The following is a 17,646-nucleotide window of genomic DNA, read 5'->3' as shown; positions in this document are numbered from 1 at the left end:
CATCTGCTGTTATATATTATAATCTATGTAACCGTATTTGTGTATACCTGAATAAACTTACTTTTGGCTGTGATGGATGTGGGGCAGCGGGCCTCCAGCAGCAACAGCCTGGTTGGCCAGGCGAGCAGCAGACGAGCCTGGCCCATGGCCGGGCTCAGAGAGTAGATATACTCTCGAAATTCTTCAAAGGTATATCAAAGGCAGGTATTAGAGTATCATTGACTGGTGGTGATGAAGTGATATGTAGCCTTAATAACCCCCGTATGGTCGATAAACTTTAAACAAAAATAAAGCCACCAAGAAGGTGAACAAGGAGACTGATTCTCCGTAATACAAAATGAATATAAGATTGACTCAAGAAATCGTAATGACACCGCGAGTTCAATATCCACCTCTACCGCGGTTTGAAATATACGATCTTCGCCAAAGCGTAATATTTTTCACCTCTAAAGATGATTAAGCTGTATAGCCCTTGTGGCTTAGCGCTTCTTTTTGATTATAATAATAATAAAGATGATTAAGACACATGTGAAACAGTTGGGTATCTTTATTGTTGAAACGTTTCGCCTACACAGTAGGATTCTTCAGTCAAATATAGAGGCAGCAGGTGTAGTAGTGAAATGAAGGTGATGTAATCAGTCCATCAACCTTGGGGAAATAGTATTTGAGGTGGTCAGTCCCTTAGCCTGTGGAAGAGTTTAGTTCCATGGTCTGGAACGATATCGTTCCAGTTTAGTTCCATGGTCTGGAACGATATCGTTCCAGTTTAGTTCCATGGTCTGGAACGATATCGTTCCAGTTTAGTTCCATGGTCTGGAACGATATCGTTTCAGTTTAGTTCCATGGTCTGGAACGATATCGTTCCAGTTTAGTTCCATGGTCTAGAACGATATCGTTTCAGTTTAGTTCCATGGTCTGGAACGATATCGTTCCAGTTTAGTTCCATGGTCTGGAACGATATCGTTCCATTTTAGTTCCATGGTCTGGAACGATATCGTTCCATTTTAGTTCCATGGTCTGGAACGATATCGTTCCATTTTAGTTCCATGGTCTGGAACGATATCGTTCCAGTTTAGTTCCATGGTCTGGAACGATATCGTTCCAGTTTAGTTCCATGGTCTGGAACGATATCGTTCCAGTTTAGTTCCGTGGTCTGTAACGATATCGTTCCAGTTTAGTTCCGTGGTCTGGAACGATATCGTTCCAGTTTAGTTCCATGGTCTGGAACGATATCGTTCCAGTTTAGTTCCGTGGTCTGGAACGATATCGTTCCAGTTTAGTTCCATGATCTGGAACGATATCGTTTCAGTTTAGTTCCATGGTCTGGAACGATATCGTTCCAGTTTAGTTCCATGGTCTGGAACGATATCGTTCCAGTTTAGTTCCATGGTCTGGAACGATATCGTTCCAGTTTAGTTCCATGGTCTGGAACGATATCGTTCCAGTTTAGTTCCATGGTCTGGAACGATATCGTTCCAGTTTAGTTCCATGGTCTGGAACGATATCGCTCCAGTTCAGCTCCATGGTCTGGAACGATATTGTTTAAGACCATGGAGCTGAACTCTTCTCCCGGCTGAGGGACTGACCACCTCAAATACTATTTCTCCAAGGTTTATGGACTGATTACATCATCTTCATTTCACTACTACACCTGCTGCCTCTGTACTTGACTGAAGAAACCTACTGTGTAGGCGAAACGTTTCGGCAATAAAGACACCCAACTGTTGCATGTGTCCAAATCAACTTGTCGTATTTTTTACCATTTTCAACACCTCTAAAGATCGTTGGTATTGTAATATTCTAGGAGAGATGAGTTGGTTCTCATAACTGAGCAACAATAGGAAGTCTGCAGTGGAACATACTGCACCTATTTACTCCTCTTGAAATATGGAGACCTGAAATTGACAAGAGGAAATTGTTTTATAACTAAACTAAAATATAAATTTTATAGGAAGCGAGTACATTCCTCCAGTGTATCACTCTGGGAACTCCCGGGTTGTTACCGTTAAACGTAAATTTACATTTAATGTTTAATTTTTCGTGCTGTTTAAAATTAATGGCTGGCAGAGAGACCCCTGGTCCTCAAAACCGTCCATGGGGAATCTACAGGACGTCTTGAAAAAAAAAATCAATGTTCGAAATGTACTTTTGCGAAATGAAATCCCCTCATTATAATGCAAAAAATAAGTTCCATGGCATTCAGTATGATCCAGAGGTTTAAAAATCTAGGGGCGAACAGTAAGTGTAATACGCACGAGGATCACAGGTTGGGCTGGCTCTGGAAAACCAATACATCAGCAGACAACGCACGTATTCTCTGGTGTTTAAAAACCCATAGTCTGTACTGGATGGTTTTGGCAAGTATCTCTTTGAGGTGTGTGTGTGTGCGTGTGCGTGTGCGTGTGCGTGTGCGTGTGCGTGTGCGTGTGCGTGTGCGTGTGCGTGTGTGTGTCTGCATTGAGAGAAAAGGAGACAGAGGTGAAATAACGATACATTTCTGAAGAGAAGTAGCTTAACTGGAAAGGAACGGAGAGTAGGATGGTTTGTAGATTAAGTGACTGAGAGTGAAGGAAAGTAGTGTGAGAAGAGTGGTGAGAGTGAAAAATAAGAAACATTGGAGAGCTTGGTGTATATATATATATATATATATATATATATATATATATATATATATATATATATATATATATATATAGTGTGCGAGTGAAGGAAGAAAAATGGGGAAAGAGATGGAGGGAGGAAGGGAAGGAGGGAGAAAGACTGATTGTGGTGGAAAGAGTGGCAATGGAAGGTGTAGATGCAACAACCAAAGACGTATTACAAGCTATTGAGGCTTGAAGATGTGTGTGTGTGTGTGTGTGTGTGTGTATGTGTGTGTTAGTTACCATTTTGTCCTAGGCACATGTCGATTAGACACTAGGCCTGTTGTATATACGTACATGTGTGTGTGTGAGTGTATGTGTGTGTGTGTGTGTGTGTGTGTGTGTGTGTGTGTGTATGTGAGTGTATGTGTGTGTGTGTGTGTGTGTGTGTGTGTGTGTGTGTGTGTGTGTGTGTGTGTGTATGTGTGTGTTAGTTACCATTTTGTCCTAGGCACATGTCGATTAGACACTAGGCCTGTTGTATATACGTACATGTGTGTGTGTGAGTGTATGTGTGTGTGTGTGTGTGTATGTGTGTGTGTGTGTGTGTATGTGAGTGTATGTGTGTGTGTGTGTGTGTGTGTGTGTGTGTGTGTGTGTACTCACCTAATTGTGGTTGCAGGGGTCGAGTCTCAGCTCCTGATCCCGCCTCTGCTGGTCGCTACTGGTTTCATACCTATTCTTAAAGCTGTGTGTGTGTGTGTGTGTGTGTACTCACCTAGTTGTACTCACCTAGTTGAGGTTGCGGGGGTCGAGTCCGAGCTCCTGGCCCCGCCTCTTCACTGATCGCTACTAGGTCACTCTCCCTGAGCCGTGAGCTTTATCATACCTCTGCTTAAAGCTATGTATGGATCCTGCCTCCACTACATCGCTTCCCAAACTATTCCACTTACTGACTACTCTGTGGCTGAAGAAATACTTCCTAACATCCCTGTGATTCATCTGTGTCTTCAGCTTCCAACTGTGTCCCCTTGTTACTGTGTCCAATCTCTGGAACATCCTGTCTTTGTCCACCTTGTCAATTCCTCTCAGTATTTTGTATGTCGTTATCATGTCCCCCCTATCTCTCCTGTCCTCCAGTGTCGTCAGGTTGATTTCCCTTAACCTCTCCTCGTAGGACATACCTCTTAGCTCTGGGACTAGTCTTGTTGCAAACCTTTGCACTTTCTCTAGTTTCTTCACGTGCTTGGCTGTGTCTGTCTGTCTGTCTGTACTCACCGATTTGTGTGTGCAGTGTTCGAATCTCAGTTCCTGACACAGACCTTTACTGGTAACACCTGATATATTATTTGATGTCCTGATGGGCTCTCTCGTACCTACTCTTGTTATTCTACATTCACCAGTTTCTTATCCATCACTACTTTACCATACTGATTATTATTATTATTATCAAAAAGAAGCGCGAAGCCACAAGGGCTATACAGCTTTACCATACTGAGAATTCAGAAATATTTCCATATTGTCCTGTGACTTACAAAGTCGCTATGGTGTGGCTGCCGTTACTCATTAATAACCAACACTTCAGAAAGGAACATTTAAATTATTTTTCCGTCCCTCCTAGACACTTCATTTGTGACAATAATGGTGCCTTGATGCTTGTGAAGGGCTCTTGATCCATGGAATTGGAAATACTCTCCCCTTCCTCAGATCAGATCTGAATACCTCCCATTCCCCAGCGCTGTATGACCCTAGTGGGTTTAGCGCTTGGTTTTGATTATAATGATAATGGCTCAGGACGGACCGAAATTTCTCTAAGTTTCTAGTGTGTGGGATGCTTGTGCATTTATTTAAGGGTTTTGTCAAGATATTAATTGGTATTTTTCTCTTTTATGTATTCATCTGTGCTTCTTTACTTTCATATACAGAAATAAGCTTATATAACTTCTGTGGAAACCAAACATTGTTTTCATCTGTTATATTGTATTCCGTAAATATTCCAATTTCATTGATCGACACCATGCCTAACCCTTCTAGGGTAGGGTAGGTGCCTGAGCCCGAGCCTTTAGCTCATAAGACTGTCATTCCCATTAGCCTCCTTGGGGCGGGGATGGCAGACCAGAGAGGCCTAGCTTGTGGCTAGGCCTGGGGACAGTTGGTCCCAAAGATGAGGAGGTACTTGTGCCTCCTCCCATGGGAGACTTAGGTCTCAGACACTCCCTAAAGAGGGAGCCAAGGCCGGGCCACCACTTGGTAAAGGCCCGGGCCGGGAGAATACCGGCTAATCTTTAATAATAATAATAATAATAAACAATTTCATTCGTTTTTTTTTTTTCGTTTCAAGACAAGCTCGTTTAAATTGAGACTTCTGTTTTATGGTATGTGTAGTTTACCGAGAGATGTCTGCTGTTACATTTGTTGTGTTGGTTTTGTGATGAATGTTGTCACTGTTGGTCGCTTGATGTCTAGATTTATGACCCGTGTAGGACTGTCCTGGCGAACGTTGTAAGTTATTAGAATCATCCTGGTGGTGTTTCTCTGTGATAGACTGTCCAATATTTTTATGTGTAGATATTGCCCAGTTGTTTTTAAGAACTGAGTTAACGCTTTCACTATTTTCTGCTGTGTATACAGTGGGAAGGTCCCACCTCCCAAAAGTTTTTTTCAGTGGCGTATGGGATTTAAGGGTTATATATTCGTGTTTGAAATTGATTCTCGCACTATGATATCTATAACACTTGAGTAGACAATGGTGTATAATTTACGGAACATGGCAATGAATGTAGTTTTCGTGTATATTCGTTATGAGGCTGTTAGCTGGTAGCCTATTGTATCATATTCTTACTCTAGTTACTGTTGTGCTTTTAACTTTAGTTTTTTTGAGTTTTATGCTTGCACTCTTCACAGCTCCATTTTTTATAGGGATTAAATCAATCTCAGTATATTTACAGTGACAGAAATACATCTCTTGGTATATATAACGTTGTGTTGCTTGCGTGGTTAATGGAGCTTAACTATCGTCTACTAGTCATAAGGCTGCATGTTACTTATTAACTACTAGTCAAAGACACTTTAATCCCTAAAGTAGGGATTAATGTAAACTCCCAGCCTATATACACTGAGAGTTACACGCCTTTGGGTGTATATATTCTTGCGTGTGAGGTTATTTTCACAATAACATATTTGTGTGTGTGTCTCAACTACAAACTACTGTCATAACTACTTAAAGAAGGCTAACAACGACTCATATTAGAATAACTGATTTTTTAGGTAAATACAGGAAGATTGAGGCTATTCTTCGACCTGGTTCCTGCAGAATTACATGCAAATCGACCAGGAAATTATGGGTTGGAGGAAGCAGCAGGAGCAGTAGCAGTACTACTGACTGCTATTGGTGCCCATTTACATATGTGGAGGCGATATAGATACCGGGGTCTGGTTTATGTGGGCATGGGGGGGGGAGTCTTCGTGACTGTGTAAGTCCTTTACCCATTAGGACTGTTCTCTCTCGTTCTCTCTCTGGACGTCCACGTTCTTTACTGGAATTGTTCATGAGAACACATACACAATCTAAGAAGTGGGACTGACTCTTAAGACGTATTTTAATTCATCCTTGACCATGAAGAACATTAGTGGAGGGCTGCAGCAGGTCTACTGGCCCATGCTAGGCAGTTCCATCTCACACCCATCCACACCTACTCATTAACCTGTCTATCTTGTATTTAAAACCACCCAAAATTCTCACTTTACTGACATTTCCTGGAAGTTTGTTCCACTAATCTGAAACTCAGTTGCCAAATCCGTGTTTCCAGTATTCCTTCTCGGTTTAAATTTGTTCAACTTGAATCCTTTGCTGCGAGTCGTGTTTTGGTTATTTTCATCACGATATTTATATCCCCTTTATTCCGGTTTTTCCTTTCGCACGCTTCACATCCCTCCATAATTCTACGTCCTTCCTGGGAACGCAAAGAATTTCAATAACTGTGTTTATTTACCTTTTAACATATCAAATCAGAGAATAAAATTCCCACTTCAGTAACAATAACGCCGAAATAATTCACAATAAATGAAAAGGGGAACAGAGATAAATTAACGTCTGAGTGAAAGAGAAAGGTATTAATGACAGAGAGTGAGAGAGAGAGAGAGAGAGAGAGAGAGAGAGAGAGAGGGGGAGAGAGAGAGAGAGAGAGGGAGAGAGAGAGAGGGAGAGAGAGGGAGAGAGAGAGGGGGAGAGAGAGAGAGGGTGGGAGATAGAGAGAGAGGGGGGAGAGAGAGGGGGAGAGAGAGAGGGGGAGAAAGAGAGAGAGAGAGAGAGAGAGAGAGAGTAATGGTTGTATTATTGAAGTTGTTACCTATAAAAACTGGTCGGTAATTAAGAGGTCGCTCCCTGTGTGGTTTCACCTTCCATTGTAGCAACAGAGGTCACTTGAGTTTAGAGGTCAGATAGTAAGGTTAGAGGTCACATGGTGAGGTTAGAGGTCATATGGTGAGGTTAGAGGTCACATGGTGAGGTTAGAGGTCATATGGTAAGGTTAGAGGTCACATGGTGAGGTTAGAGGTCACATGGTGAGGTTAGAGGTCACATGGTGAGGTTAGAGGTCATATGGTGAGGTTAGAGGTCACATGGTAAGGTTAGAGGTCACATGGTGAGGTTAGAGGTCATATGGTGAGGTTAGAGGTCACATGGTGAGGTTAGAGGTCATATGGTGAGGTTAGAGGTCACATGGTGAGGTTAGAGGTCATATGGTGAGGTCAGGGGTCAGAGGACAAACCAAGTTGTTGTACCAATTGTTATGGTTCCATTAGTGGTTTAAGTTGTTGTAGTAGTTTAATTAGTACTTTTAATAATTGTTGTAGTTGATGTGTTCTGCTGGTAAGTTTCGCTTCAAGCCGGACCGAAACGTCGTCATAAGCTTCTTTCTATATGCAGATTATTTGTGTATTGTTCCAGTCACGGTATTGTGACTTATTCTTCTTAATAGATTTTTGTTCTAGTACCTAGTAAAGTTTCTATATTTCTTATATATGTCACTAATGAGTTAATAGAAATGTTTTATTTATGATGTAAATTCGTCAATATTAAATAGGTTATGCAGTTGAGACGTTATTTTTTGAGTATAGAAAAGTTTTTTTTTTTTTTTTTAGTTATCATCAGAAAAATAACTCCTAATATAGCCTAGATTTCAACTCTCAGTCTAAGTTTATCAAGTGTGTTTATAACTGCTGTAAAATATAATTGTATCGTCTGCATAACTCACATAATATTGGAGAATTTACAAAACCGATAAATAAGGTCCAAAACGGAACGGGGATCGAACTGAGCTTCGTGTATGGGAGTCCTGCACTCGACCACCCAGGTGTCTTGGTTAACTTTTTTTTTTTTTTTTTTTATTTGCCGGTATTCTCCCGGCCCGGGTCTTTTCCAAGTAGTGGTGACCCGGCCTTGGCTCCCTATCTGGGGAGTGTCTCGAGACTTAAGTCTCCCATGGGAGGAGGTACAAGTACCTCCTCATCTTTGGGACCAAGTGTCCCCAGGCCTAGCCACATTCCCCGCCCTCACGGGGCTCGTAGGGAGAAGCTAGGCCTCTGGTCTGCCATCTGCCCCGTCCTAAAAGGGCTCGTGGGGATGGCAGTCTTATGAGCTGCAGATGGTAGCAAGCTCAGGCTATCTTGGTTACACTAAGAAGGCGACACTGCTCTGGTGTGATTAAAAAATATATCACGTGACGAGACAAAGGTATATAAATACAGTAAAATGTTTTAATTTTAATGGCATTTAGGAAATAATCCGAATGTTTTTTTTTAAATTATCATTTTCGGTTAAAAGTGTGATAACGTACATAGTATTTCGGTAAAAACTGAAGTATGTCAAAAAATGTCTGCAACTACTCCGACACTTGGAAATATTCAACCACCTAACCACACTCACTCCTACTCTCACAACCCCTCCCCTCACACACCCATCCATCCCCAACACACCTCCCACCACATCAAATTTCCCCTCTCCCCTATTTCGTTCCCTATATTCTCATCTCCCTCCCATCACTCCCATCTGCCTGTCCCTTAATGCGTTCCCACCACCCCCACCAACAACACCCTCCCACTAAGGATATCGCAGCACTGGAGACCTCCTACTACAGCCCAGCCAGGGAATCCTACTGTCTTATTCAAGGATATTGTCAGCTCCCGTCCCCCCCCACCTTCCAGTGACCTCCTAACCCAACTTCATACATAATGGATGTGTGTATTGGCTCGGAGGATAGGATAGCACAAGGGACTACTGGCTGTATATATATATATATATATATATATATATATATATATATATATATATATATATATATATACATGCATATATATATATATGTGTGTGTGTGCAGGATTATTGCAGGTTGCATCACTTATGCAGTATAACATTGAAAACAGTCAAAAGAGCCTTTATGTACTCTCGTCCACCAAGAAATCATCAGAGAGGTCGAAGTGAGAAAGCAGGTCATTTATGTGTGAGTGTGTGTTCGTGTACTCACCTGTTTGCGGTTGCTGGGGTTGAGTCTCGGTTCCCGCTGTCTGCTATACCTGGAGGGTGTCTAGTGGGTCAACCCCCCCGCGGTCCTGTTCATGACCAGGCCTCACGGTGAATCAGGGTCTGATTAACCAGGCTGTTACTGCTGACGTAGGAACCACAGCCCGACTGGTCAGATACTGACTGCATTGGGTTCACTCTCTCCTGGCTACCTGAGCCCTATACATCTTAAAACTCTGCATAGACCATGTCTCTTCCACTTCACTGTCTAGATCGTTCCACTTTCTGACCACTCTGAGGCTAAATACATCTATTTACTCGTCTCATTTTGACTTCCAGCTTTTCCCTCGTGTGTCTGAGGCCTGCCTCTTAGATTTGCCCTTTCAACTCTGTCAATCTCTTTCAGTATTTTGTAAGCCCTAAACATGTCACCCCCTGGTTGTCCTCTCCTCTGTAATTAAGTGTGAGTCCTTTAGCCTCTTCTTTTACTTCGTGCCTCTAGAACTAGTTTCCAACTTCCTGACATACTTTATTAGATGGGTTTCATACTGGTGCTGCATACTCGTAAGATGAGCCTAACAAGTTTATATATTATTGTGAATGACTCCTTGTTTAGGTTCCTAAAAGCTGTCCTTAAATTTGCCGGATTAGCATGTGTGGAGTGTGTGGATGTGTGTTCGTATGTTTGGGTATGTGTGTACTCACCTACATGTGCTTGCAGAGGTCGAGTCACAGCTCCTGTGTGTTCGTGTATCTAAATGTGTTCATGTAATGAAGCTGAAGTAGGTGATCTCTCCACATCTGCGTTATTAAATCATAACACAACAACATGTGCTCTTGTGTTGTGGGTGCTTGCAGATGTGTGTTCAAGTTAACATTCGTTTATTATTTTTGCATTTGGATGTGTTCAGTGTTTACTTTCAATATATTATGTCTCATTTTCTCTGGCTGCAGACTTACCTGACGGGAGACCGGTGATCAAGGGAGTGAAAAGCCAGTACCTGCCCGTTGATTGGGTCGATCTCACCTGTGTCTCGCGAAGATCCAAACCTCCTGCTCAACTCTCATTTTTAATAAACACCCAACCGGTGAGTTTTTTGTATGTGTACACTCGCCTAGTTGTACTCACCTAGTGGTTGGAGGGGTCGAGTCACAGTTCCGGTGTGTGTGTGTGTCTAGTCTTCTTTTGCAGTCCGCGAAAGATTTCTTCTCGTGTAAAATTATTTATCATAGCATTTGTATGACGTTATAGTATTCATTGGAAGTTAGTTTTTACATGAAGTTATCATAGCATTTATATAGGTTATGTATTACAACCCAGGAATCCAAAGGCCTGGTGTCCTGGGTGTAAAGGGAGCAAAATAAACACAGAAAAACTTTTGACTTATAATATCCTTTCACCAAGTAAGAACAGAAGTATGTACACTATGTACAACAATAGGTATTAGTGCACGCCACGGTAAGCAAGGCAGAATAGAAGCCACTAGAGAGCAGACCGTGCCTCAACCAGCTCTAGAATGGAAATGACAAGGGCAGACAGGCGGGTGGTGCCCACAACACCTCTGCGATTGCCAAAACCATCTTCTCATTGGCTGAACCTGGGTACTGATCGAACGACGGGGCCCCATCGTCCGATCCTTAGTACTGGTTTGCTGGTTGTGGGAGATAGCCTTACAATGAGGGTGTGTACATGCGCCAAATGAAGGTTACGTACTCTTTGCATGCCACATTAGGTTAAGGTTCGTCAGGAAACATGAAGTGTTTCCTGACGCGGGTCTTAGACATATGATGACCCACAACTGGAGCTTTTGGTCAAGTGACCGAGGACTTCCTCTGGCTTACCACTCCACCCCTTTAAAAATTAAAGTTATCATAGCATTTATAGGAAGTCATGACAAAATTTATAGAAAGTTATCACAAGCATGACAGATTCATAAAATTAAATATTTTGGATAGCTTATTCTCATTGAGATGAATTTATGATGCCTCTCCCTTTCACATTTTCCTTAATAATCCTCCTGGTTAATAACCCCTGAATAATCATTTTACTTCATCTTGTCTTCATCTTAGTTTTCTTCGTCTTCATTACATTTGAAAAAGACATCACAAATAATTGGAAGAAAAATGGCAATACAACAGATTCCAGTGACAGCAAAACGGAATAAAAGTTTGGACAGAGCTGCACAAGTCTTTGTAAATGTTGAGAGAGGCAGAGGAACTCAGAAAAGTTTATTGGCTCAGCTGAGTGTGTGTGTGTGTGTGTGTGTGTGTGTGTGTGTGTGTGTGTGTGTGTGTGTGTGTGTATGTGTATGTGTGTGTGTAGGTTAGGTTAGGTCGGATATTTTTTCTTGTAATCAAAACACGTTTTCCCCATAGTCACGTATAATTTTTTCCATTTCGCAACTCGTCTAGTATTGTACAATTTACATAATACTATAAAAAATAGAAGGACCTTAGCAACACCAACCCCTCAAGGGAGGTTCCTTGACGCTGGTGAGGGGCTCTTGATCTAGGGAATTGGATCTGTGCTCCAGTTCCCTGAATTGAGCCTGAATACCTTCCATCCCCCTCCATGTGCGCTGTATAATCCTACGGGTTTAGCGCTCCCCATGATTATTATAATTATATAATTAGCAACACCATATATATATATATATATATATATATATATATATATATATATATATATATATATATTTAAATTTTAAATAAATACATGTATAGGGAAGTACCACCTCTAGAACTGGACTGGGGACCCTCATCCTCAGAGAAGACAATAAACGTACTTCAGGGAAAACTCAAGGTTCTCCCCGGAGCTGTTTGAATATATATATATATATATATATATATATATATATATATATATATATATATATATATATATATATATATATATATATATATATATATATATATATGTGTGTGTGTGTGTATTAGTGTTGCTAATGATGGTATTCCTTCCCAGGTGTCGACGGGATGGTTGGAACCACAGGTCAACCAGATGGGCCACGATGGCCTAACCACCTCCTCCCTGCGTCTGAGGTTCTCCCTTCAGCCTCGCCTCCTTCAGGAAGGTGACGCCAAGGTGCTATGCATCTCCAGAATCCCCGGTATATACCAACAGGAAGCTGAAGGAGTCCTCACCACCCGTTCCCCTTACCACGCCTCCGTGCTAGGGGGCGGTGCTCCCCCTGGTGAGTCAGAGTTAAGAGGGAAAGTAAAATGGAAATTGACTGGGTAACCAAAATAAATTACATATACATGGATAATTGTCTTTAAAAATATTATTACTACTATTTATTATTAGTTTTAGTATTATTATTGTTACTGGTCATTATTTACTTTAGTTCCTAATATTTCACCTTAAATACAAGTTAATTAAATTCTCGAACGTTACGTTGGTTGTGTAATGGAGACACTTGTATTGTTCGTCTTATCAGACCAAAAATATTTTCGTAACCAAAAATAAAAGAGTTCAATCTAATTCAACTTTCCTAACCTAGATTTCGAGCTAAATTCTGTGTTAGATGAGGTTAGGTTGCATTGACTGGTTACCTGAAAGGCATTTTCTGCGTAGGCCTAAAATGTAGCCGTCTCCATTCCTCGACTTCTATTAATATTGTAGTGTTTACATATTAAAAACCAAGCAAGTGAAATAAACATTGATATGATTATTACTGTAATGGAGTTGGGTTCTTATCCATCTGCTGCCACCAGATATATTGGTATATATTTGGTGGGTTAATGATACCTCTTCGGTGGCGAGCCGTAGGATTTATTTGTATAAACGTACACAGCAGTGATTGTGTGTGTGGTTGGATGGTAGGTGAGCCAGGCCGTATGAGAGAGTTGAGATAACGTCCAGCTGGTACCTTGTCTGGTGAGGCAGTGAGAACAGATACAAGCTCTGGTGGCGTCGGGTTTAGGTTAAAACTAAGTCCACCAGACGGCAGCACTAGGCCATGGTTACATTATTATTGGGAAGCGTTAAATCTATAAGGGTCATATAAAATCTGGGGAATATGAAGTGAAGCAAAGGTTTAAGAGACAGCTGTGTCGTTTTAATGATTATTGAAAGTTGAGAGATTGATTGATCTGGATATCTGGAGTTTATCTGGAGAGAGTTCCGGGGGTCAACGCCCCCGCGGCCCGGTCTGTGACCAGGCCTTCTTAGGTCAGTGTCCCAGGATGCGACCCACACCAGTCGACTAACACCCAGGTACCCATTTTACTGATGGGGAACATAGACAACAGGTGGAAAGAAACACGTCCAATGTTTCTACTCTGGCTGGGAATCGAACCCAGGCCCTCACCGTGTGAAGCGAGAGCGTTAACCAAAAGGCTGAAGCCATTGAATTTACACTCGCTGGAAAGGCGTAGAATTAGAGGAGATATGATTGAAGTATACAAATAAAAAACAGGAATAAGGAATAAATAAAGAGGTTATACATAACGTGTTTAAAATAACTAACCTAGACATGACTCGCAGCAATGAATTCAAGTTGGAGAAATTTAGATTTAGAAAGGATATTGGGAAGTATTTGTTTAGCAATAGAGTTGTAGAGTGTAATAAACTCCCAGGTAGCGCCGTTGAGGCAAGAACTTTGGGTAGCTTTAAGTTGGACAGGTACATGAACGTGTGTGAATTAGACCTGCCTAGCATGGGCCAGTAAGCCTACTACAGTGTACCTTCGCTCTTACAAACTTACGACTATTAGATCAGAGGAATAGGAGATATAATATTTGTTAAAGATATGGAACGCCTAAGTTAATTTTATTTTTAAAACTCGATTTCGTAGTCTTTCAATTAATAAACTTTATCGAATTAGCATGTGCATTGTGATAAGATATTAAATTAATGATAATGTAATTATTTAATTATATTTAATATTGTGTCAGGGATAACTATGATATTTAGCAAAATTATTTAATTCAATGAAAAATCATCATGTTAGTGACTGAATGGTTAATGTCAACAAAATTACTCTAATTATATGTAAATATCCTAATAAATCACAAATAATACCCAGACTACACTTTGATAGACGCCATTATAAATTATTTCGTTCACGGAGTAGGATTCGCATTATTTTAACATTTAATCTAAATACAAATTATTTGTCCAGGGTTAAGTTTTGACATTGTTTCAAGAGAGATATATAGGAAAAGTTTATATATTATAATTACATAGTCTCGGTGTATATACACCGAGTGTGTATACGAGTGTATATACAACGAGTGTGTATACGAGTGTATATACACCGAGTGTGTATACGAGTGTATATACACCGAGTGTGTATACGAGTGTATATACACCGAGTGTGTATACGAGTGTATATACACCGAGTGTGTATACGAGTGTATATACACCGAGTGTGTATACGAGTGTATATACACCGAGTGTGTATACAACGATTGTATGTCTCAGTTTACATACGCTGAGAATTGAATTTCGTTTTTACCTCTGACATAGTAATAATTTTTTGTATTTCTTTTCCCATTTAGGAACGAGAGGATGGCTGGGCGTCCCTGTAGCTCAATGCATCTCAATACACTACGTGTTCCATTGGTTACTTCCGTATTTTTGAATGGTCATCTACGTTTTTGAGTCGTCATCCATTGTTTTCAGGAGTCATTCGTATTTTTGAGGTTTCATCCACATTTCTGAGTCATCACCCAGTACTAAGTTCTCATCCACATTTTTAAGTCTCCATCCATATTATTTAATAGTCACCCGCAGTTTTGAGTCATCACCCACAATTTCAAAGTGCTCATTATCACTTTTGAGTTTCTCTCCGTATCTGAATAATTCCTTAGTCATTCATCTTTTCCTTCCATCAATCACGCTAAAAATAATAAATAAAAAATATATATTAAAGCTAATAAACAAGATACAGACAAAATGATAAACATGATTACTACATCAAAAATAATTTAACGAATTGACTGGAGTCAGGTCGCCGTTCCTCTTTCATACATTTTTAAAGCAAGTCAAATCTTTTTTATCCTCAGAATCGGAAACCCTCGGAGCCAAATCAAGTCATGTCAGTCCAATTCCTCTCTTTCACCTTTGGAACCGGATCCCTTTGAGTTAAGCCATGTCAAGTTCGCCCTTGCTTCTGGTATGTCTTCTATATTCACTTACACTTTTTCCCTTAGTTACCCTCACAACTATTCTCATGTTAGAGTTGGACTTTGTGGAATGACAAGTCTAATGAATCCGTTTGTGAGTGCTGACAGTCTGTACTAAGCGATTACTGTTAGTAGTAGTAGTATTGTTATTAGCAGAAATAGTAGTAGCAGCAATCTAGTTACAGCAGTGGTAGTTAATAACAGCAGTACCAGTGGTGGTTAATAATAGCGGTACCAGTGGTGGTGGTGGTAGTAGTAGTAAATATAGTTATGGTCTACTCACCTATTTGCGGTTGCAAAATCCAGTCAGTTTCTTGAGATATGTGTTTATGAGAGTCGAGATCCAGCTCCTGGGCCCGCCTCATAATTTCCACTGCCCTCAAGCTGTGTTTCAACATGTGTCCCTAATTTTGGATCGACACACGTCTTGATCTTTTTCTTTTGTTTGGCGTGTTTTGTTTATGCTGTCCTTACCCCTGGGTATCGTGTACGTCGTGAATATCTCCTCCGCATCTTCGCTCATCTGATATCTAGTGTTTCCTGCGTCGAGCTGACTGCAAGGTTGCTCTTTAGAGCTGAACTCCAGCATAAGCTTGGGCAAGTTTCTTGTTATGGCGCACGCTAGAATAACTGTAACACGTACAGCTCAAGACAATATCTAATCTCTCTCTCTCTCTCTCTCTCTCTCTCTCTCTCTCTCTCTCTCTCTCCTTAAATTATTCTTTCTCTTAGCCAGTAATAAATCTATTTCCTCTCACACTCGTGTATAATATACCGGAGTTCGCCTTTAAGCCAGAGTCCATTATAAGATGATTATATACAGCAGAATGTGTAACATTATATACATCGAGTTATACACCAAGTAACTACCTCCACACCAGATGTGTATAATTCCCTGTATATACTGACAATTTATTTTAATCCCAGTTATAGAGATTAAAGTATAAGTGGTCATAAATCTCTAGCTAGGGACCTGAAATCCCTAACTAAAGGCTAGAAATTCCTTATCAAGATCCAGAAATCCCCAATTATAGGCCAGAAATCCCTAAAAGACGACAAAATTCCATTACAAAGTCCAAAATTCCTCGGAATCAGTAGGTAGAAATTTTCAGGAAATCAAAAACTAAAATTTTTTGAATTGGAGACTAGAAATCCTTGTAATAAGAGGCAAGATGGAGTTATTTTTATATAGCCGGACTTGAGTCCTGGAAATGGGAAGTACAATGTTGCCTGCACTCTAAAGGAGGGGTTTGGGATATTGGCAGTTTGGAGGGATATGTTGTGTATCTTTATAGGTATATACTTCTAAACTGTTGTATTCTGAGCACCTCTGCAAAAACAGTGAGTATGTGTGAGGTGAAAGTGTTGAATGATGAACGTATTTTCTTTTTGGGGATTTTCTTTCTTTTTGGGTCACCCTGCCTCGATGGGAGACTGCCGACTTGTTAAAAAAAAGTATATATAATATATATATATATATATATATATATATATATATATATATATATATATATATATATATATATATATATATATATATATATATATGTGTGTGTGTGTGTTGCACTGTGCAATAGAAACATATCCTTCGAGCCTATAAGAAAAAGCTTTTTAGTAACCTTTAAAAAAGGAGCCTACCCTAACTTTACCTAATCTAAAATAAGTTTAATTCAAAATTAGGTTTGATTCAGTTACATATGTATTTGGCTTTGGTTACCAAAAAAAAAAATTCACCATAAGACCAAAATAAAATGGTCTCCGTTTCAAAACTCATTTAATATTGAAAAATTTACATGCTAAAAAACACAACCCCCAAACTAAATATTAGGCAAGAAATCCTTGAAAGCCGAGGTTAGAAATACTGAAGATCAGAGGCGGTAAATCACTTCACCTCAGAGACTATTAATCTTTGCAGTAAGTACGCAAAAAGTATATAATAAAGGGTCGTGGATCTCTGCAAGCTGGGGTCATATATTATAATCACAAGTTGTGAATCTTGCAAATTATAAAAAGAGAATTTGTCGCTATTAGAAGCGAAGATCAGGTGAGTCGACGACTATGATTTATTCTAGTCAGGACTAAGACTTGTGCCAGTACAGGACTAAGACTTGTTCCAGTACAGGACTAAGGCTTGTTCTAGTACAGGACTAAGACTTGTTCTAGTACAGAACTAAGACTTGTTCTAGTACAGAACTAAGACTTGTTCTAGTACAGGACTAAGACTTGTTCTAGTACAGGACTAAGACTTGTTCTAGTACAGGACTAAGACTTGTTCCAGTACAGGACTAAGACTTGTTCTAGTACAGGACTAAGACTTGTTCCAGTACAGGACTAAGACTTGTTCTAGTACAGGACTAAGACTTGTTCCAGTACAGGACTAAGACTTGTTCTAGTACAGGACTAAGACTTGTT

The 17,646-nt window shown here is 40.2% G+C and overlaps 1 protein-coding gene across 1 annotated transcript in view; it reads left to right on the top strand.

The window, feature by feature from the left end:
• Positions 1–17,428, top strand: part of LOC128700069 (uncharacterized) — a 195,113-nt gene extending 177,685 nt beyond the window's left edge. The window contains exons 2-4 of the mRNA XM_070098733.1: positions 10,057–10,190; positions 12,068–12,296; positions 14,608–17,428. Coding sequence (XP_069954834.1) covers positions 10,057–10,190; positions 12,068–12,296; positions 14,608–14,690 — 446 coding nt within the window. The 3' untranslated portion in view covers positions 14,691–17,428. The remainder of the gene's footprint in view (positions 1–10,056; positions 10,191–12,067; positions 12,297–14,607) is intronic.
• Positions 17,429–17,646: the final 218 nt, after the last annotated feature.

Source organism: Cherax quadricarinatus, chromosome 64, assembly GCF_038502225.1.
Source record: "Cherax quadricarinatus isolate ZL_2023a chromosome 64, ASM3850222v1, whole genome shotgun sequence".
Taxonomy (NCBI): Eukaryota; Metazoa; Arthropoda; class Malacostraca; order Decapoda; family Parastacidae; genus Cherax; species Cherax quadricarinatus.
The sequence above is the reverse complement of the archived record's forward strand: the minus strand, read 5'-3'. Positions and strand labels throughout refer to the sequence as shown.